The 22,177-nt window shown below is 46.4% G+C and overlaps 2 protein-coding genes across 2 annotated transcripts; both read right to left on the bottom strand.

Annotated features, from left to right (window-relative positions):
- Positions 1-4,209: 4,209 nt before the first annotated feature.
- On the bottom strand, positions 4,210-5,122 carry LOC121987621 (uncharacterized protein At1g08160-like). Its single transcript, XM_042541371.1, has one exon. It carries the CDS (start codon positions 5,085-5,087, stop codon positions 4,488-4,490), a length of 600 nt encoding a protein of 199 aa, XP_042397305.1. The 5' UTR covers positions 5,088-5,122; the 3' UTR covers positions 4,210-4,487.
- Positions 5,123-17,280: 12,158 nt separating this feature from the next.
- Positions 17,281-20,610, bottom strand: LOC121984972 (glutamate dehydrogenase 2, mitochondrial). The gene is made up of 9 exons (XM_042538175.1): positions 20,342-20,610; positions 20,103-20,216; positions 19,094-19,315; positions 18,893-18,967; positions 18,684-18,800; positions 18,208-18,458; positions 17,930-18,005; positions 17,765-17,851; positions 17,281-17,678 (listed from the first exon to the last, which is right to left on the bottom strand). The coding sequence occupies exons 1-9, from the start codon at positions 20,447-20,449 to the stop codon at positions 17,493-17,495; spliced, it is 1,236 nt and encodes a 411-aa protein (XP_042394109.1). The 5' UTR covers positions 20,450-20,610; the 3' UTR covers positions 17,281-17,492.
- Positions 20,611-22,177: the final 1,567 nt, after the last annotated feature.

Here is a 22,177-nt window from a genome sequence, read left to right as displayed (position 1 = left end):
AGTTGGAGTCTTGAATAGATCCTCCAATGTCGTCTAATGATTCCAATCCATTTGGAACCATGCCTCCAAGATCGACTTCCTATAGCCGAAGTCTTCGCACTCAAATGGAGGTGGGATCTAGATGTCCCATTCGAGAGGTCCCTCCGACTCCATCTTCTTCTCTAGCAGTTGCTCCTTTGACGATTAGTCCAACAAAAAGCGACCAAGCTTTGATACCACTTGTTGGGACATTGACGTTCCTAGAGAAGGTGAATAGCTCATCACCCAAATCGTCGCTTCCTATGCTTGTTAATGCACAGCAGAAATACAAAACAAAATAAACAAATAGAAAACTAAACCTAGAGGCAATAACTAAGACAATTAAACCTCTAACACATTTATGTAACGTGGTTCGGAGATCACTTACTCTTACTCCACGACTGTCCACAAGGTGGACAATCCTAATCCGTCGGTGGATGATTCCCCTGAGAGCTTTCGGTTAGCTCGCGTACGTAACTCCTTGTTGGTGGAGAAACCTCACCACAACTCACATAAAGACCACACTAGATCACTTGAACACTTAGAGACTTTAATTAGGGTTGACCACCACTAATTTCGTCAACAATACTCAAGCACCCCGAGCTCTATTAAATAGAGCTTGAGAGGAAAATACTGAGTTATTTTTTCGCCACCAGTCGACTGGTCCTAAGTGAAATTTGACTATTACAAGCCAACGGTCGACTACTAGTCGACTACTACAGTAACGCAACAATAATACTACAGTAACCTGAAATTTTACCCTGAGTATAGTCTCTTATGCACTCATCTTTGCCCCGCATAACCTGGATGTAGCATTCTAGCCTCCTCCATCAGTCTCGCGTCTCTCGGATGCCTTCCCATCCTTCATGCCATGTCTTCTAGAGCTTCCATCGGTCTTGTCATTGTTGTCGTGTCTTCCTTTGCTAAGAGGTCGTGCCTCCGGGACTTCATCAATTGCCAAGTCCACTTGCACTTACGTTGCCAAGACTACATGCTTGGACTTGCACCGCCAAGGCTCACCCTTGGACTTTTCTCCTTTACCAAAATCACACTTAGACTCTCCTTGTTATACATGTATCCTACACACTCACAATGCATATCAAATAAATAATAAATATATCTTAAACTTTTGCCCAAATATCAAAACCTAAGGTATCCAGATTGCTCCAACATTGATAATGTGAACAAATGCATAGAGAGAGACTTTCTCTCACGCGTGGGTGCAAGGGGGTGCAAATCCAGGGTCCGGATTACACTGAAACAAGTTGACTCATGTGCGAATACGACTTACGTGCACCGAATGTCAAACCGGTCGAGGCAAAGTTTGCCCAAGTGGAACCAATATTTTACCACGTAAATCTTTTTGTTACTTATTTAAGTGTGTAATGGATGCATTAAATTAAGATTAATGCAGAATTTGAACGACCGAATATGGTGTTTCACAACTTGGCTAGTAATGATCATTGATTGATCATTGACGTTGCCCGTTGCTCTGAGTTCTTATATAAGGAGACTGTGATCATTAGCAAAGAAGGTTACACACACAAAAAGCAGAAGCTCTCCACCTCTGTTTCTTTCCTCCTTGTCGTGCATCTCTTGCTCGATGGATTACATGTGGTAGCAGTCAGGTACCTCTTAGTTTGTCGTGACCACCTGTGCTTGGTGCGCATCAAGGTTAACCCTTGTATCATGGGAAACTGTGACCATCACAGGCCTTGGTCCATCCACCCACTCGGCCTCTCTACCCGGTCGACCGCTCACTCACTCAGTCGGCCACTCGGTGATGTGGTCCATTTTGCATGTCACTAGGCACTTCAAAATTAATAAAGATTGGAACCCATTGAAACTAAAGATAAGAGTTGTAGTAAGGAGTTTCAAGTCATATTTTTTTTCCAAGGATAACTAATAAATGTGTGTATTCTAGATTCAATTAATAGGAAGCTACCTAATCACTTATCTTCTAAATTTTAAGTTTTTCAATTTAGGTTATCATCCAATTCAGAATTGAAATCAGAATAATTCAATACCTAAGTATCCATTCAAATTCAGTAGTCAAGCAAAAAGTATTAGCATCGGGATTCCAATGGTAATTGTAGATACATAAACTTCAATCAATTCTCCAATCATAACGGATCAATTACATAGAACAGAACAGGGGTTTGTTAAACTCAGATACCGAAGCTAAACAAATTACAGTAAATGGAATAGCAAATTCAAAACAAAAAGAAACAATGCAGACTAAACTAATCAGATCATCAAATCTGAGCAAGGGTATTAGAATCAAAGTAAACAAAAACAAACACATTCCACATCCCAAACCTGAGATCAAACTCTACTCATTCTGCTGTAACACAGAAATGCTCCTGGGTACCTCCCTTTAAGCATCTGACGACGAATGACCAAGCTCATAGCTATTATCAGAAGATGCTCACGGCTCCTGGATACCTCCCTTCAAGCTCCAATCGATTGGTAATCACATCGCCTGAAGAACAGAGGTTGAATTCTGGAATTGCTTAACCTGATTGATTTATCGGATCGATCTAGGTATCGCTGCAGAATGAGGATTGGAATGACATCAGAAACTCCTGGGTACCTCCCTTCAAGCTTCGTTGGATGGCGAAAATCGCAGATCAGGAACCTCCCTCGATCTGGAATGTGGCAGTGAACAGAACTCCAACTAGAGGACTGGGGAACCTCCCTCTGTTGCTCTCTGACCTCGAATGATGAATGCCAGCAGCTCAGAGATCGCTGTCGGTGGAGAAGACTTGCTCTGGGATCTGAAATGGTGAACAGGAGCAACGGGGAAGAAGGTGAACACTAGAAAAATCGTGAGAAGAGTAAATGCCCAAGCTCCAAGATCACTGTAGCTTCTCACGCCTTTTAAATAAACTTCTAATCTGATCGGACGGTCCATAATTCTTCCATCTTGATTAACGGTCTAAACATCTCAGATTTGGATCAAATGATCTGGATCTTCATCAATAGTTGTGATCTACTTCCACATGGCTCGGATGGAGCAGATCTTTGATGTAAAGCTCATATCTCTCTTGATCTTGGATGGATGGCCCAAATTGCTTTAAAGTTTGATCATCTTGTTTGAACTCCGATTCGAGCACAAATTTGGTTCAAATTAATTTGAGTCCAAGATTCTTTGATGCCTACAAAATAACAATCAAATATTAGTATCAAATAATATAATAATAAAATAATTTACAATTAAGTCTAAGAATAAATGTAATGCATGAAAATGTGATGTAAATATGAGTTTCATCTATGAACAAGACATCAAATCATGCATGTATGAATCAAAATAGTGTAATAAAATCATGGTTATCACTCGGCCGCTCGGCTTCTCTGCCCGCCCAACCGCCCATTTGCTCATCTTCTTAGCCTCTTCATCTGCTCAGCTGCACGCCCATCCGACTGCACACTCACTCGGCCTCTTCGTCCGCTTGGCTGCACATCCATCTGGCCGCACACTCGCTCAGCCTCTTAGTCCGCTCGGCTGCACGTCCGTCCGGCTACACACTGGCTCTACCTCTTCGTCTGCTTGGTTGCACGCCTGTCTGGCCCTACAAACGCTCGACCATTTTGCCTTCGGCTGCTCTGCCTAGTCGGTCACTCGGTTTGATAGGTGACTCGACCGCTCTACTAGCCCTGCCGCTTGGCTGATCTACCCGGTCGATCACTCTTCCCGACCGACCAATTTACTGGTTGCCTGCCCAACCACTCTTTCTGGTCGGCCAATCTACTAGTTGCCCACCCGACCTTTTAGTCCGCCCAGTCGCTCTACTCCACTCATCCACTGATATTCGATGCTCGGTAGTCTCCATTGCTCGATCTGTCAATCACCCGGGACATTAGGCCGCTCGGTCGATTCGTCCACTTGCCCGCTCGACACTCGTCTTCTCAGACTCGCTCGCCTAGCTTCTCATCCGTACGGACTCGGCCGCTTGGATTTTGCTGCTCGGACACTCTGCTTGCTCAGCCACTCCGCGATCCACATTTGACAAAATCAGCCTCTGCTGGCAGCTTGAGATTATCTACTTAGGTCATCTCGACAGATAAATTGAATTTAATTCAGTATAATTTAAATTCGACTAATTCCCAAATATCTCCAACAAATTATTTTTCCAACACGCGCCACCTTGATGATTAAAAAAAAACTCCTATGACTTTTTTTCACTTATTTTATTTTATAAAATATCAGGGAGCAATGTGAAAAATGAAATTTATATATCCTTAACAACAGGTCTTAATAATGTGGCAAAAGGTGAAATCTTTAGCCCCCAACGCCCCCGTCAACCCGTCCCTAGGTCAATAACAGGTCTTAATAAGCATATATACACACACGATAAAAAGCATACACACAAAATCAATCATGGCAGGGCAATGTCGCAATAATTTAGCACACGAACACGATGGAAATTGACGGCGCGCGGTCACTCGTCGAGGCAATGATTGGGTCATCAGATATCGACGTCGCAGTAAACCTTGTTGAATTCCTGCGCCGGCGACGGCGCGGCGAACCGCACGATCACCGACGGGCAGTAGGCCCAGAGGACGTAGTGGCGCGTCTTGATGGCGCCCACCTTGAGCCTGATCCGGGCGCGCACTCGCACCTCGAGCCCCAGCCAGCCGCCGGACCGCTCCCTCTTCAGGCTCTTCTCCACAGCCGCGAGCAGGGGCGCGCCGCGGGCAGCGGGGGCCACCACCAGCGTCGTCACGTTCCGACGCGGTTGGTGGAACGGCGCCGCCTCCGCCGCCGCCACCGACTGCTCGTCGAGCCACACGGACACCTCCAGGGAGTCGTAGTACACCGACACGCGGCGGTTGCGGTTGTGGGCGCTCAGGGTGAGGTCGAAGGCGGCGTCGAGCGCGTGGCCGGAGACGTTGAAGCCGCGCACGCGGGCACCGTCGACGGTGAACTCCAGGGGCTTGGGTCGGACGGCGAGCCAGAAGACGAGGACGGCGATGCCGAGGAGGACGACGATTAAGAGGACGGCGACGACCAAGCAACGGAGGACGCTGGGCCGCGACGACGGCTGCGCGGTTGCCGGACCGGCCATGGGCTTTGGATTCGTATAACACTAATTGCGGTGGATTATTTATAGACGCGGAAACGAGGCAATTGAAGAGAAAGGCCGATTTAACCTTAACTTAAACCCGAAATTGGAATTTAGTTTATTCTAATATTGAATGTGAGATATTTTATTATTATTAAAAATAATATAATTATTAATATATTTTATTTGTTTAATATATTTTCTTTGAGATAATGAATTTCTCTAATTGCAAGTATTTTATTTGCTTTTGCTTTGGAATACTTAGTGCCTACTCTAAGAACAAAGGTTATGCAATGCAAGAAGCAATGTTAATTGCCACCTTAAAATCTACTAAATGCACTTGAAAGAGCTAATTAGGTTTAATTATAACTAATTAAGTGAAACAACCAAGTAGGAGTGGGGATTAATTGAGTTGCTTGGTGGATTGTGCTATAAGTGATCCTTTATCTCACATCAGTTCCAAGTGTTATTTTCCTTTTTGTTTTTGTTTTTTTTTTCCTTTTGCCTTGAAGCACAAGTTGTTCCCTTGGCGTAGGCCCTGATATAATGATAAATTAAACAACAACAAAGGGGGCAGATATAGGAATAATAATAATAATAATCTCAGCTATCCCCGTTCATTATTTTTAGGATGATCAATTTAGTCATATAAAAATTTTCTATCGATTATCAGGATAAATCGAAAATCGCACGTGACGATTAATCTAATATTCTTTGATTGCGTCCCATATTTAAAAAAAAAATTATAAATATATTATAACTGAGATTAAATTGTGAATATTTGAATGATAATTTAATTATTTTATCATGATATCTTAAGTGTGGGAAAAACCAAAGGCAGATATCGGAGGTACAATGGACGATGAGATCAATTTATTATACACAAAAGTTATTTTCACTGACTTATACTGATAACTGCCAAGTCACACGGTAATAATTTTACCTTTATCTTAAACGACAATATTATACGGAATTTAGATAATTTTACACGTGAGATTAAGTAGAGTGAGAAAAATAGATTTGAATTATGATTTTTTAAACATTAAAAGAAAATTGAGAAGGATAGATTTGAGATTTAGATGATAAATATATCATTTCCTTATTAAAAATTAGATTGTTGATATCATATCAAACAATTACTGCCTATGAAGTATGAGAAAACAAGTATAATTGAAATTGAATAAATGGATATTTATAAAAATAAAATCTAAACTATATTTTCTCTTTGAATGTCATAGATGATGATGAGGGGTCCTATCCTATTATTATGATGGAGGTTAAAAGAGATCAAAATCAAGATAGTTAACATGTAGATGACATTGGTCGGTCAGGCGGAGCATTCTCTGACCGGGAGAGAAGACCCCGATCCACCATCGCCTTCGACACAGGGAAAAGTCAAACGACCGGCGCTGAGTGAAGACAATGTGTGGAAGCCGGCTGAGCGGCTACCCCGCTCAGCAAGGCACTAGGATTCGGCATTGGCAGACGGAGCTTCGATCGAGCGGCTACCCCGATCGGCGAGTCACCGAGATTCGGTATTGGCAGACGGAGCTTTGGCCGAGCGGCTACCCCGCTCGACCAGACAGGAGAGCTTATCATTGACAGAGTGCAACTTCGATCGAGCGGCTACCTCGCTCAGCCTGGCAGCAAGTCTCAGTAGTGGCAGAGTGGAACTTCGGTCGAGTGGACACACACGGGAGTAGTAAGGTTCTGGCCGACCGGAAGTGGCACAAGAGTGGTAAAACTCCGGTTGAGCGGCCATACCGCTCGGCCCAGCAGTACATTATGCTGATATCCATCGACATCTTTTTGGGAGTTAGTGCCACCAACACCGAGCATGGATAGCCAAAAGATCGTACGACGGAAGCTTCCATTGTCACTTCAAAGATATGCTCGGTCCATTAAAGTACTGTGTCGGAGACACTTTACTGACAAGTCTTTCCAGGAAAAACTTTGAGAAACATACTCACCTTAGGAAGCGTGCATGCGCACAACCGGAGCTTTATATAAAGGGGGTCCAAGTATCGGCGAAGGTATGCGATATTCATTGTTTGTGCTACGGTCTTCTTGTTGCTCCGCCTTATTCTTCATCACCGGTAACTGACTTGAGTATCGGAGGGCCAACGCCGGGGACCCCTTCCCTGGCTCGGCACTGACGTAGTTTGTGTTGCAGCTCAGAGTGGAGTCCACAAGAGGTCAGCGTGAGCACCACATCCCCATCTTTCCGTCTCTTCAACTTTCGGATAGGATCATATTTGGCGCCGTCTGTGGGAACGTCACTTGCATCTGAGCCGAGAAGATGGAGGACGTTGGGCGACTCATCACCGTGATGCTCACCCAGGAAGAGCCCGAGATGCTCGTTCAAGCCTGAGCGGCGAAGATGATCGAGCAGCAACAACAACAGGCGTTAGTCGATCAGCAAGCACCGCAACCTGCATCATCGGCAGTAGGGAGATGAGCGGGGAAGAAGACCGAGTGGAGCAAGTCTCCGTATGGGGGCAGAACAGAAGGCCGATCGACACACAGGGGGAAGCGCCACTCACGTCGATCCCCTTTCATCGTGCCTTGTTCCAAACCCCTTCGGAGATAGCCCAGTCGAATCAAGAAAGGGGATCATCTTTAGATGATGCTCCCACTCAAGACGCACGAAAGGACAAGGCACCCCGAAGCAGCTCGTCGCTCGAACGGATCAACCGGAAGTTCTCAGAAGGGATCTTACAAGACCCTTTGCTGAGACATTATACCCCCTGGCGATCGGGACATACAACGGATCGACCGATCCAGATGATCATCTGGATAGGTTCGATAATGAGGCCATGCTACACCAATATATAGATGGAGTGAAGTACTGAGTCTTCCTCACTACCCTCTCTGGATCGGCACAACGTTGGTTTCGAATACTGCCGAACAACTCAATACAGAGCTTCAAAGACTTCCGAGCCGCGTTCCAACACCACTTCGCCAGCAGCCGACGCTATTAGAAGACGAGCGTCAGCTTTTTCGCCCTAAAGCAAGGGTTTAAGGAAGCGCTCCGAGTGTACATACAATGTTTCAATCAAGTAGCCATGGGCATCCCCTCGGTCTCGTCTGAGACAATGATGAACGCCTTTACTTAGGGGCTTGTCGAGGGAGATTTCTTCTGATCATTCATCAGGAAGCCGCCTAGGGACTTTGACCACATGCTCAAAAAGGCCAACGAATATATCAATCTGGAAGAAACCCAGGCGGCCAGAAGAAAAGATGCGTAGACCGAACCTTCGGCGCCAACCATCAAGCAGCCATAGCTGCCCAAGGGGCCAAGGACCGAAGGAGTGCGACCACACCAAGAGATCAGGGCACATGCCGTACAACATGTGGTATCTGGTCAGCAAGGCGTCGAAGGGCAAAACATAGACGCCGATGTTCTACTCTTTCCGCCAGTCGACGACTCACAACATGCGGGATTACAGCGGTCTGACACCGATCGTCAGTCAATTGGCTCCAAGAGGATACCGCCGCCGATCTCCTTCTCTCGATCAACGACAAAGACATCGATCTGCTGGGCGACAGGAGGACGAAAGAAGGGTGTCTGAGCGGCACCATCAACATCAACAGAGGGATGACACTGATCCCTCCCGAGACCCGGCTGAGCGAAATAGACCATTTGCTCGGGAAGAAGAAAACAGGAACAACGCATCCCGAGGAGGGATATGCATGATCGCTGGAGGGCCGACCGACGACGACTCCAATAGAGCCAGGAAGTCATACGCTCGGCAGCTGGAGATCCACATAGTGGGATGTAGCAAGGAGAAGACCGAAGGACCAGAAATAAGCTTCGACCCCAGCAACTTGGAGGGAGTGGAGATCCCTCACGACGATGCACTGATCAACCGGGAGGTAATCTCTAATTACACTATTCACCGAACTTTTGTTGATATAGGGAGTTCAGTGAATATCATCTTCAAAAAGGCATTCGATCAATTACAAATTGATCGGAGCGAGTTGTTGCCCATGATGACCCCTCTCTACGGCTTCACGGGCAATAAAGTACTGACGCTCGGAGAAGCCCGTCTAGCCATCTCACTCGGAGAGGAGCCACTGAGGAGAACCAGGACCACCAACTTCATCGTGGTGGACGCGCCGTTGACCTACAATGTCATATTGGGCCGACCGACCCTCAACGAGTTCCAGGCGGTAGTATATACTTACTGCCAAAAACTCAAGTTCTTAGTAGATGACCGAGTGGGCGAAGTCAAAGGCGATCAACTGGCTGCTCGGCGATGCTACTTCGAGATAGTCAAGTCTGAGGTGAGAAGTGCTCGGAAGAACCCGCGCTTGGAGGTAAACTTGATCAATGAAAAACCCCTACCTTGGTATACGAAGAAAAGGAGGAGGTTCAGATCCACCCCAATCGAGCGGAGGCAACAACCTTCATTGCCACCGACTTGGAGGTAGAGAAGAAGGCAGAATTGGTCGTCTGTCTTAAACAAAATCATGATGTGTTCGCTTGGTCGACACACGAGCTTCTCAGTATCTCCTCGAGCGTGGCTCAGCATGAGCTTTATGTTCGATCGGACGCTCGGCCAGTGAAGCAAAGAAAGAGGGACTTCAGCATGGAGCAAAATGTGATCATCCGGGCGGAGATAGAGAAGTTGCTGGAGGCCGACCATATTAGGGAAGTTCAATTCTTGAGCTGGCTTGCTAATTTCGTGTTGGTCTCCAAGCCGGTCAATAAATGGTGGGTCTGCATCGACTTCCGTGATTTGAACAATGCATGTCCAAAGGACTTCTATCCATTGCCCAGGATAGACCAGATGGTGGACTCAATGGCAGGCTGCGAGCTGATCTGCATGTTCGACGCTTACCAAGGGTATCACCAAGTGCCGCTCGCCCGCGAAGACCAGGAGAAGGTCAGCTTCATTACGGGCGACGGAATGTATTGCTACAACGTCATGTCGTTCGGACTCAAGAATGTCGGAGCCACTTACCAGAGGCTGATGAACAAGGTGTTCTGACGGTAGATCGACCGTAATATGGAGGTATACGTCGACGACATATTAATTAAATCCCTCCAAGCTGCTGACCAATGCGCAGATATCAACGAGACCTGCCGAACGCTGAGGACCTACGGAATAAAGTTGAACCCGAGCAAGTGTCTGTTCAGCGCGAAGAGTGGTTGCTTCCTGGGTTACATTGTCACCAAGCGGGGCATTGAAGCCAACCTTAATAAAGTTAAAGCATTGCAAGACATGCCACCGCCTCAGAATTTGAAGGAAGCTCAACGGCTGATCGATCGGATCACGGCGCTGTCCAGATTCATATCCAAGTCATTCGACCGGAGGCTACCATTCTTCAAGGTGCTTCACCGAGCCATAAAATTCTAGTGGGATGCTGAGTGCGATCAGACATTAAAAGAGCTCAAGGAATATCTGAACTCCTTGCCTGTATTGGCCAAACCGGTTGTTGGTGAGCCACTTTGGATTTATCTGTCATCCAACGAACATGCCGTTGGATCGGCTCTGGTTAGGCAGAACGGCCAAAAGCAGCAGCCTGTATATTTTTGAGCCATATATTGAAGAATGCAGAGTGTCGCTACACCGGTCTTGAAAAATTAGCTTATGCTTTGATTTTCGCCGCTCGGAGGCTTCGTCCATACTTCCTAGCGCACACCCTCATTGTGCTAACTAACAGTGCCCTGGGACGAGTCATTCTCAACCCCAAAGTATCAGGAAGGCTAATTAAGTGGATGACCGAGCTAAGTGAATTCGACATCCAATATCAACCCCGAGCGACAATCAAGGCTCTGGCCTTGGCGGATTTCGTCATCGAGGTCCAGAGTGTCGAGCTAGAGGCAACATGGAAGATATATGTGGACGACTTATCCACTCAGCAAGGCAGCGGAATTGACATACTGCTTATCTCACCACGGGGAAACAGGATGCAGCTCTCCGTTCGACTGGATTACAGAGCCACCAATAATGAAGCAGAGTTTGAGGCATTAATAGTCGGCCTGCAGGCGGCCCGGCATGTGGGAGCCGCTAAAGTCCTCATCCACTTGGACTCTCAGTTGACCGCTCAACAACTATCCGGGACTTTTGAGATAAGCAATGCTCGACTCAGGCTCTACGCGAAGGCCTTCGAAAGGCTAAAAACCAACTTCCAGGAGGTCATTATACAGAAGATCTCCCGATCGGAGAACCAGACAGCGGATGAGTTGGCAAAATTGGCCAACTCGTTGATGCCGATCATCATAGGGCAGTCGATCGAACAAGCCTCGCTTGTGATGCACATTGACCGAATGGAAGGAATTACCTTCCTGAGCGACTGGAGGACATCCCTAATAGAGTTTCTGCGTTCGGAAGTAACACCTTTTGATCTGGAAGAAGCTCTCCTGCTGAAGAAGCGGGTCGGGCGGTTCACCTTGGTGGGGGACCGGCTTTATAAGTGAGCCTTCGCAAGGCCCTTACTCAAATGTGTCGGATCGGAAGACATCGCGTACATTCTGCGGGAGGTGCACTGAGGCTTCTGCGGAGGCCATCCGGGCGGCCTTGCATTAGCCCGAAAGATACTCCTAGCCGGGTATTTTTGGTCGACCTTCCAAGAAGATGCCGCTTGGACGGTGGCGACTTGCTTATCCTGCTAGAAGTATCACAACCTTCCTCACCGACCAACCGAGGAAATGAAGGCGTCCACAGTAACCTGCCCATTCGATCAATGGGGCATGGATATCGTTGGGCCATTCCCAATGGCGACCGGTTAGAGAAAATTTCTGCTTGTCGCGGTCGACTACTTCTCAAAATGGGTGGAAGCCAAGCTGTTCTCAAGAATAACTAAGCAGATGGTCATTAAATTTGTTTGGTAAAATATCATTTGTCGGTTTGGCATCCCACGCTAACTCGTGTCAAACAATAGGAGGCAATTCGCTAGTCAGAGGCTCAAGGAGTGGTGCGAGGGCTATGACAACCAACAAGCCTTCACCTCTGTGGCCTACCCTTAGGGTAACGGGCAAGCCAAAGTTACCAATCGGGAGATTCTTAGAGTTTTATGCGCTCGGCTCGACCACGTCGGAGGCAGCTAGGTTGACGAGCTCCCCAGCGTGTTGTGGGTCCTTCACACGACTTCCAATGAGGCGACTGACATAACCCCCTTCCATCTGGTATATGGCGGTGAAGCAGTTGTCCTCGTGGAGGTCGGAGTAGAATCTGATTGGGTGCAACACTACGACGAAGGAAACACCGAACGGAGACTCATGGAGCTCGACTTGGTGGACGAAACGCCGACGAAAGCAACGGTTCGGCTAACGGCGTACCGGTAACGGATGAAACAGAACTACAACCGGCGGGTAATCCCGAGGTCCTTCTAGGTCGGCGATCTCATCTGGAAGAAAGAAAAGCCAATCAGCGATGTCACCAAACTCGAGGCCCCATGGGCAGGACCTTTCAAGATCGTGCAGAAGCTCCGATTGTGCGCCTACTATCTGGAGGATGGAGAGGGAAGGCAGGTCGAAAGGTCATGGAGCGCGAATCATCTACAACCCTACAGGGCTGGATGAGAGGTGCATGAGTGAATACTATGTATTTTTTGTTTGACTCCCGAACGCAGGGTAAAATCTGAATAAAAAGTGAAGGCCTCTTGAAATGTGTTTCCATCAACGATCGAGCGACGACCTTAAATCCTGGTTAACAACAACGGTCGAGCGACGACCTTAAATACTTGTCTCCATCAACAGTCGAGCGACGATCTTAAACGCTTGTCTCTATCAGCGGTCGAGCGACGACCTTAAACGCTTGTCTCCATCAGCGGTCGAGCGGCGACCTTAAACGCTTGTCTCCATCAGCGGTTGAGTGACGACCTTAAACCCCAGTGTTCGCCTAATCTTCCTCAACGGTCGAGCGACGACCTTAAACCCTTGGCTCAATGAGAGGGTAAGCGTCGACTACTCAAAAGCCTAAGTCTTCAAAATATAGTGACTGTTCGACACTATTCTTCAAGACATCCCCGGGACTGATCAGAGGTTCATAAAAACATGATGACACTAAATATAAAAGGGATCCGTCGGTTGGATAGACTAATTACGGACAATCGGAATCACGAGGCCACGAGTTCGTGCAATACTTAAAGAGAAGGGGAATCGAAAAAACATTCAAGGAGGTAAAACTCGTTCGAACGGATGAGCATTCATTAAGACTTCAAAAATTTTATAGAAATTTTACAGGGGCTCTCGGCCTCACTCAAGGTAGTCCAAAACGTCATCAGGCATCGCTGCAGTAAATTTATCCCGACTGATGCTGCTGCTGGTCAGAGCTGCTGGCAAGTAGCCACCCTCTCTGAGCTGGTCAATCGCCCCATCGATGGCCAGATAGAAGAGGCGTAGAGCTCGGTCGACGACCTTCTTGTTGAAAACATCTGAGCGGAGGTAGTTCTTCTTCATAGCCTCGAAACGGCTAAGCTCGACTTCTTTGTAGGTCTTCAAGGTCGCTCAGGAGGCCTCCAGCTCGTCCTTGGCGGTGCCAGCGTAGTATCTTTGGAGGCGAGTTGGCCGTGAAGGGCTATTTCTTTGGCCGACCGACTGTTCCGCTCGACGACCAGGAAGTCCTCAGTTTCCTTGAGTTTTAGGGGAAGGGCCCGGGCGTCCTTATTCTTCAGCTCGAGGTCTTCGATGGTCTAATTCTTCCGCCCATTGGTCGACTCAATTTTATTGTCGAAGGTGGTGACCTGCTTATTGAGCCGAGCCAGAAGAGTGGCCTGCCTAAAGCTCTTTTCCCGTTTGTCCTCGAGCAGTTTGTTGCTCTTCGCCAGATCGGCTCAAAGTTTAGCCACCTCGACGTTTGTTTGTTCTTGAGCGGCAGAGGATTGGTCACTCGACGCCTTTATTTTCTTCACTTCTTCCTCCAAAATGGTGAGCCTTTGGTACATGGCCAGACTTTCCACCTAGTACTACAAAATAAAGAGAATATAAGCATCAATCGAAAGTAAACAATGCAAATGCAAAACTTACTCCAGTAGACATCTGGGTGTGGATGTCCGCGAGTGCCCCAGGAGGCATCATCGCCGCATGGGCCCAAGCAGCTTTCCATATTTTGGCGAGTGACCCTTGGATGATGATCTGATGTTCGGGAGCTCGACACTCGGTGCTAGATTCGTGCCACTACTCAGTTGGCATATGCCAAAACGTCGTAATGTGGCATTGGCCGCTCGAGGCTGACTGCGCAGAAGTGGCCCATCCATACGGTCGTGATGAAGAGGCCGATCGGATGCCCGACTTCTTTGTCTTTAATTTTGGTGGCAAGAAGGCCACTGGCGACGCGCAGACCGTCCCCTAAAGTAGATCGGATAGGGAGGGCGCCCCATCCAACAACTCAGGGACAATGAACTCTTGGACGGGAGCAGGGGTCGACGTCTCCACCCGTTCAGCGGACCGCACTCCAGAAGTGGTGGGACGGGATGAAGGTTCTGCCCGGCGCCTCTTGCGCTTGATCAATGGCTTGGCTGAGGAGGCTGAGCCCGAAGCCCCCTCAACTTCAACGACCAACTGTCGTTTAGAAGGTTGTGAGCCACCAGTCGCCCCGCCACTGGCCAAAATAGGAGCCGCCTCGCTCTTGTCCTGCGGCTCCTCTTGTGAGCCGATTGGCTGCGGGCCGCGACTCCCCAGTTCTTCCACAACGGCTGCGTTGATCGTGACATCCACGAGCTTCGCCTTGCCAATCAGACGCACGCGTAGCATGACTTCGGTTGCACGAAAGGAAGAAAAATCAGCTAGAATCAAAGAAAGGAGTAAAGTGGTCGCATACCTAGGCTGAACGGAAGTCGGGTGCGGATCGGACTCAAGCCGAAGATATATAATACACCCTCCAACAACAGCTTGTGGATGTTGTATTTATGACCGGCCAACATTAAGGTTGCGTTGAGGTAGTCCAATCAGCTCTTGTACTTCTTTAATGGAGGCTGAGTCGCCACGTCGAGTTGCTAGTTTGTTGGGAAGTTCGGCCGCTCTGGAAAGCGCACAAAAAAGAAATACTCCTTCCAGTGTTTGTTGGAGGTCGACATTTTATCAAAGAAAACCAAGTCCACTCGGGCTTGGAAAAAAAAGATCCCCGGCTCGGATCACTTAGGATAATAAAAGTAATGAAAGAGTCGGGGAGTAAGGGGAATGCCGTGCAGGCGAAAAAGAACCATCACCCCACACAGAAGCCGAAAGGAGTTAGACACTAGTTGATGAAGGGAGACTCAAAAATATTTACACACGGCGAAAAAGAAGGAGTAGATGGGGAACCGCAGACCGATGGTGAAATGGTCCTTAAAGAAGCAAATATAGCCGGGAGGTGGAGAATTTGGCCGATCGAAAGGAGAAGGAAGGATAACTTCGTACTCGGGAGGAAGCTCGAAAGCGGCTTTCAGACTCTCAGCATCGTTGACGTCAAACCAGGACTCGGTAAAAGTGTACCATAGCCCAGGGATGCCGGCGGGAGGCTGTGAAAAACTAGCCATCTCAAAACAAGGTGGAGATTCAAAGGACAGAAAACCTACTGGAGGGATTATTGTCGAAACACTAAGACACCGAAAAACTCGGAAGACAGGGAAGGACAGATGTCGAGAGACGAGAAAACAAGGGGCGATGGGGAGAAAGTTTACTGGAAATGTCGCTGGAGGAGCGAAAAAGAAGGATGTCGCCAGAGAACAGGAGCATCGTCGAAGAATTCACTTCAAGTGCGCAAATGCGGCGACACACACGGGCTTATAAGCCTGGGGGTCGGCCGATCGGAGCCGTTCGATCTAGGTTGCGGAAACCCAGGCCAAGATCTCACCGTTGAATTTGAACCGCCAGGTGTGCGACGGCACTGGACAGGACACGTGGCGCATCACCACGGGTTGACATTTAATGAAGGCATAGCGGGCTCAGCCTTAATACGAAGAGATTTGCACGATTTCCCAGAAATCTGGGTGACATCAGCCGGGAGCGCGCCTAAGACAGTCGAGAAAAGATTTCACAAGTAAAGATGCTCATTGTGCTGATCGGCTTAAGGGAGCAACCCTATGAACGAACGATAAGTTTTAACGGGCCGACCGGCATGGAGCGGTCACGTCCTGATCAGAAGCCGAAGGCCGATCGGGAGGAAATATGCTCAGACAACTGTCCAGTCAGTCGGATTTGCAGCCTCATTCGACTAGACTTGAGGGGGAGGCTTGTGATGCGGTGATGATAAGGGGCCCCACCTCGCTGCCACGGTAGAGGTCAAAGGAGATCAAAGTTAAGGCAGTCAACGCGTAGATGACATCGGCCGGTCAGACGGAACATTCCCCGATCGGGGGAGAAGACCCCCGATCTACCGCCGCCTTCGACACAGGGAGAAGTCAAACGACCGACGCTCAGTGAAGACAATGTGCGGAAGTCGGCCGAGCGACTACCCCGCTCAACAAGGCACTAGGATTCAGCATTGGCAGACGGAGCTTCGGCCGAGCGGCTACCCCGCTCGACGAGTCACCAGGATTCGATATTGGCAGACAGAGCTTCGGTCGAGCGGCTACCTCGCTTGACCAGACAACAGAACGTATCATTGACAGAGTGCAACTTCGGCCGAGCGGCTACCTCGCTCGGCCTGGCAGCAAGTCTCAGCAGTGGCAGAGTGGAAATTTGGTCGAGTGGACACACACGAGAGTAGCAAGATTTTGGTCGACCGGAAGTGGCACCAAAGCGGTAAAACTCCGACCGAGCGGCCATACCGCTCGGCCCAGCAGTACAGTACGCTGATATCTATCGATATCCTTTTGGGAGTTGGTGTCGCCGACACCGGGCATGGATAACCAGAAGATCGTACGGCGAAAGCTTCCACTGTCACTTCAGAGATATGCTCGGCCCGTTAAGGTACTGTGTCAGTGACACTTTATTGACAAGTCTTTTCAAGGAAAGCTTTAAGAAGCATGTCCACCTTGGGAAGTGTGAACGCGCACAACCGGAGCTCTATATAAAGAGGGTCCAAGTATCGACAGAGGTATGCGATATTCACTGTTTGTGCTACAGTCTTTTTGTTGCTCCGCCTTATTCTTCATCGCTGGTGATTGACTTGAGCGTCGGAGGGCCAACGTCGGGGACCTCTTCCCTGGTTCGGCGAAGTCCACAGAAGATCAGCTTGAGTGTCACATCTCCAACTTTTCGTCTCTTCGACTTTCGGACAGGATCAATACATCATCATATCATTAGAAAATTCTTACCATCTTGTTGCAAAATAAAAGATATTGCTGCCGAAGAATTTTCATTGATAGATTAAAAAAGATACTGGGTAAATTTTCCTCTGCAATACAGAAGAGCTCTTCACATGCTAAATTGCTAAGATAGATAAATTAGAGTCTTTCATAATCTCCTTCTTTTTATATATATATATATATATATATAATGTATAGCAGAGAAGTAATCGAAATGCATTCTTCTTCTTATGCTTCCCAACCCCTCAAGAGAGTTGCACGGGCAACCCTGTTGACTCCCAAGGTGATCGCGCCCATGCGGAGGTTGCAGTCATGGGTCTGGCACATTGTCTTGATGTTATTGAAAGCACTCTTCATGTACTCCTTTAGCTCATGATTCACCTTCTCTTCGTTCCACATGAATCCTTGGATGTTCTACGAAATTCCACATGACGACAATATGCTTAAGTGAATCTTCAAGTAGACTTTGAAGCAAAAGGGAATGTGTTATTATGAAGTACCTGAACCCACTCGAAGTAACTGACAACAACACCACCAGAATTTGCATATATGTCGGGAAGTATCTTCACGCCCTTTTTAGATAGTATCTGTGTTCAAAACATAGCATGAAGTGTGACCTTTTCATAATTGCCTGTGACTCGGCTATAATGCTGAAGGCACTCTACCTCGTCGGCTTCAGGATCAGTTGGATTATTGGCTGCTTCCACAATGTACTTGGCCTTCACATCAGCAGCATTTCCCCTGGCAATCATAGAAATTTTTAAACAAAGCAGTGAACTGTTAACAGACCACTTTATTCACATATTAAGAAAGAAGGGTGGGTTGAATTGGGTTAAGAATGTTTTAGGGATTGCTCTAATAATTTGGTCAACCGTTAGATAAGAAAGTAAACAGCATGAAAGATTCACAAGGAAAGAAATCAGAAGAGGAAAAAAGTTAGGACCTGTGCAGTACACCGCCCAAGGCAGAAGGGATAAGAACATCACATTCATGCAGGAGTAATTCATCCTTTTCCAATGGATCTGCCCCTTTGAAGTCCTTCAGAGCATGGCCCTCGTTTTTATGCTTAATCAGGGCAGGAATGTCAATGCCATTAGGGTTCTTGATGGCACCTGCTACATCTCCAATGGCAATAACCTTGCCCCCTTCCTGATGAAGGATTTGCGCAGCCCATGAACCAACATTTCCAAATCCCTGCACATGACAGAAACATCAGAATGTAAAGTCCCATTAACTTGTTTCTGAAGTATCAGAGTTTCTCTTCAAAATCCAGATGAGCATATAGCCATTCCTACATTTATCTAGCTTGATCCTGGTTAACTTAACAATCATGCTCATATTCATATTCATCTTGATCATATTCTTCCTTACTAACTCTTACTCATAATAAATGCAGCAAATATAAAGCGTTGGATTCACCTGGATTACGAAAGTCGATCCTGAAATAGACTTCTCATGTTCAGCCAGTAAAGCTTTGGTTGCGTATACGACACCACGTCCTGTAGCAGCTTCCCTACCTAACGAGCCACCAAGATCCTACAAATGGTACACCGAAATGGATGTAACTTCAGCTTAGAGAGAAAATTTTCATTAAATACCTGAGGCTTGCATAAATTAGCTTCACTTACTATTGGTTTTCCTGTTACAATTGCTGGTGAGTGGCCATGAAATTTGGAGTACTCATCTAAGATCCAAGCCATGGTCTGCCCAAATTAAAGAACATCAACATCTTGCAGCAAAGGTACAAACTTTAAGCTAACATTTTTGACAATATAAATTATATATACTTTTAAATTAAAGGAAAATTTCTGAGTGTATGAAATGATCACCTGGGCATTTGTTCCCATGTCAGGTGCTGGAACATCCGTATGAATCCCAATGAGGTCATGAATTTTTTGTGTGAATACTCGTGTTAGTCGTTCCAGCTCACTGTTACTTAGGTCACCTGGAGAGCATCCAATGCCACCCTTTGCTCCACCGTATGGTATGTTTGCTACAGCCGTCTTCCATGTCATCAGTTGAGCTAAAGCATTCACCTCATCAAGGTCAACCTACCATAGCCAAAAGAGTCTTTCAACTAGTGAATAAACACCTTAAACAATGATGTATTTAGCATAAATTCTGAGGAAATGATTCATTGTGCAATAATGCATCTATACTCATTGCAGAACCTACCATATCATCATTAGATGGCTGAAGCTACATATGGAATCATATGTTGTCCATTAATAGTAGGGAGATAAAAATATCTTTAAACCAAGAATTGAATTTCATGTTGAGGGGTTCTCATCTTAAAAGTTATTCAACCAGAATGGCACTCCAGTAAAAATTAACAGTAGAATTATCCAAAAAAACAGGCTAGCTGTATCATATCGAATTGAGGATTGATTTCTTTTTGATAGTAACAAAAGCCAATTTTCAAGCACAAAATTGTAGAAGAATGGTTCTTCTGACAGATCATATTCTGCAAGGGTTTAGCTTTGCACCACCAGTAGCGTCCTTTTGCTAAGAGACAATTCACATGAAGAGTAGTTCCAAACAAGTATGCAGCCAAGAATCTAACCTCCTTAATCCTTGGATTTTCTCCACTGTAGGAGCGTTGGATCCATGCAACTTTCCATATACTACCTTAGGGAAATCATCTCTTTGGACGAGCAACAATTAACTTCATTGATCTTAGCTACTCTTAAAATAAAAGAACATAAAAAAATTTGAAGTTCATTTTGAACTCGCATATTCAACAAGATCAAAACAACTATTTGACAGTGCCACGGTAGCCATTCGATAAATCGAAAACGGCATCACCAGAGACGCCTAATCTGGGGAAATTTTACTCACCTCATGGTGGTACCGGATCCCTCCTTTCATCGGCCCGCGGGCATTGTCGTGCTGAACTCTGAACCCAACGTACGACGCCAGGGACCCGTCGTCCCTCGGGATCGTACACTCCACCTGCAAAACCGCACCCAAACCCCGGAGCACCCTAGAGAGTGAGTAAAAATCGCACCACGAAACAGAAAAAATAAAATAAAATATAATAATAAATAAGGGAAGGATCGAGGATCCCCGAACCAGACCTTGATCTCCCGGAAGGGGATCAGGAGGCTCTTCTCGAGCTTGGAGTCGAGGCCGAGGATCCTAGCGGCCTGGCGGAAGTTGCGACTGGTGGCGGCGAGAGCGCTCATGGCGACGACCACGGCAAGATCGAAATCCAAGCTTGAGGCTGAGGCGGTCGTGGTGGAGATGGGCGATTGGGGAAGAGGAAGAGCAGCGTATTTAAAGGGAGCAATGGATCGAGATTGGGGATTAAAAAAATTGAAGGTTCCAAGTTCTAACGAAGTAAGAAGGAAAGAAAGGGACGCAAGAAAATTGGAAGGAAAAAAAAAAAAGAAAAAAACACAGAGCCGTTTCGATTAATAAAACAGTCCAATTTAATTATATTTCATATTTAATAATAATAATAATAGTAGTAGTAAGGTTTCTATAATGGAGTGAAATGCCAAATTTACATTTTCAAGGAGGTAGGTGAAATTTTCGGATGTGACGCAGCCTGGGGACGCGGGGGCGGGCGGACGGACGGGCCGTCGCGTTTGGCGCGCCGCCCAGCCGGTAACTGAGGAGCTGGCGCTGACGTGGGTGGATGAAGGCGGCCGCGATGAGCTGTAGCCGCCTGCACCGGATAAGCACAGTCGAGTCTCCGCGTCCTCGCTGACGTCAGCTGGGACGGGTTGTTGATTATCCACGGAGGGCGCTTTAATCGTGCGCTGTTTTCATTTTCTATGTTTTTAGGAAAGACAGATTTAGGGGACACTTGGTTTGAGAAAAAGAATGAGATGAATGAAAATGGAGGGTTTCAATTTGATTCCTATTTTTCTTATTTTACTTGGTAATGATCTAATCCTATATTTAACAGTTTAAATCCGTTAAATCCATCATTAATATCCCAAATTAAACATCAATTTTCAATCTCATTTCTATCCCTCACTTTCATTCCATCCAACCAAGCACTCCCTTACAATTTATAGTGAAAGGCTATTCATGAGTCTCTTTTTAGAAAAGAAATTTAAGGAAGATCACAATACAATATTAATTTTCTGACGTGAATTCAAAGGGAAAGTTACTAGTTTTTAGGTAAGTTTTTAAATTTATTGGATCTGGTTTAATTGGATACAGTCATGCTAATTAATGCTTGAAATAAAAATAAATTTTAAAAATACGAGAATTGTTGATGCGTAAAATAGTTGTACTTTTTTTTTGGAAAAAAGAGAGAGAGAACTTGAAAAGTTATGGATGACAAAGACAGCTTGTGGTTATCAATTTTTATTGTTAAACCGTATCAATTTCAACCATTTAGACTTGTTTCTTGACATTTCCTTCCATTATATTATGCGCCCTTGTATCACAAGTAATTTTAAATTAATTATGTTCTTAATTGAATATCTTGTCATCTTCCACCAATTCAACGTGTTAAACTGTAAACATTATTTCAAACGTGTGTCTATCAAGATTGAGAAATTAAATAACCACAGAATAAATGAAATTTCATCTGAAGGGATGACAACAATTTTTTAAAAAAGGGGAAAGTGACAATTGTCAAATTTTCAGTGACTGAAAATTGAGGGGGCAAAATATAATTTTATCACAACTACTTCCACTTAAAGATGTCAAAGCTTTGACCGAACATTTTAGCTTATTAGGCCTGAGACTGGGCCAGGCTCAACACGGCCCGAGACCGAGCTAGGCTCGGCACAATTTACACCCCAGCTTAGCCACCCCTGCCCCGGCCGAACGGCCCGAACCTACAGACCAAGTTAAGTTTACTGGGTAGTATTGGACATGACCCAAACCAGATGGCCCAACCCTATCGACTTCTATACTTCCATGACTTTGCCTTTCCTGCTGTACTAGCTTTA

The sequence above is a fragment of the Zingiber officinale genome, chromosome 5B (genome assembly GCF_018446385.1).
Source record: "Zingiber officinale cultivar Zhangliang chromosome 5B, Zo_v1.1, whole genome shotgun sequence".
NCBI lineage: Eukaryota > Viridiplantae > Streptophyta > Magnoliopsida > Zingiberales > Zingiberaceae > Zingiber > Zingiber officinale.
The sequence above is the reverse complement of the archived record's forward strand: the minus strand, read 5'-3'. Positions and strand labels throughout refer to the sequence as shown.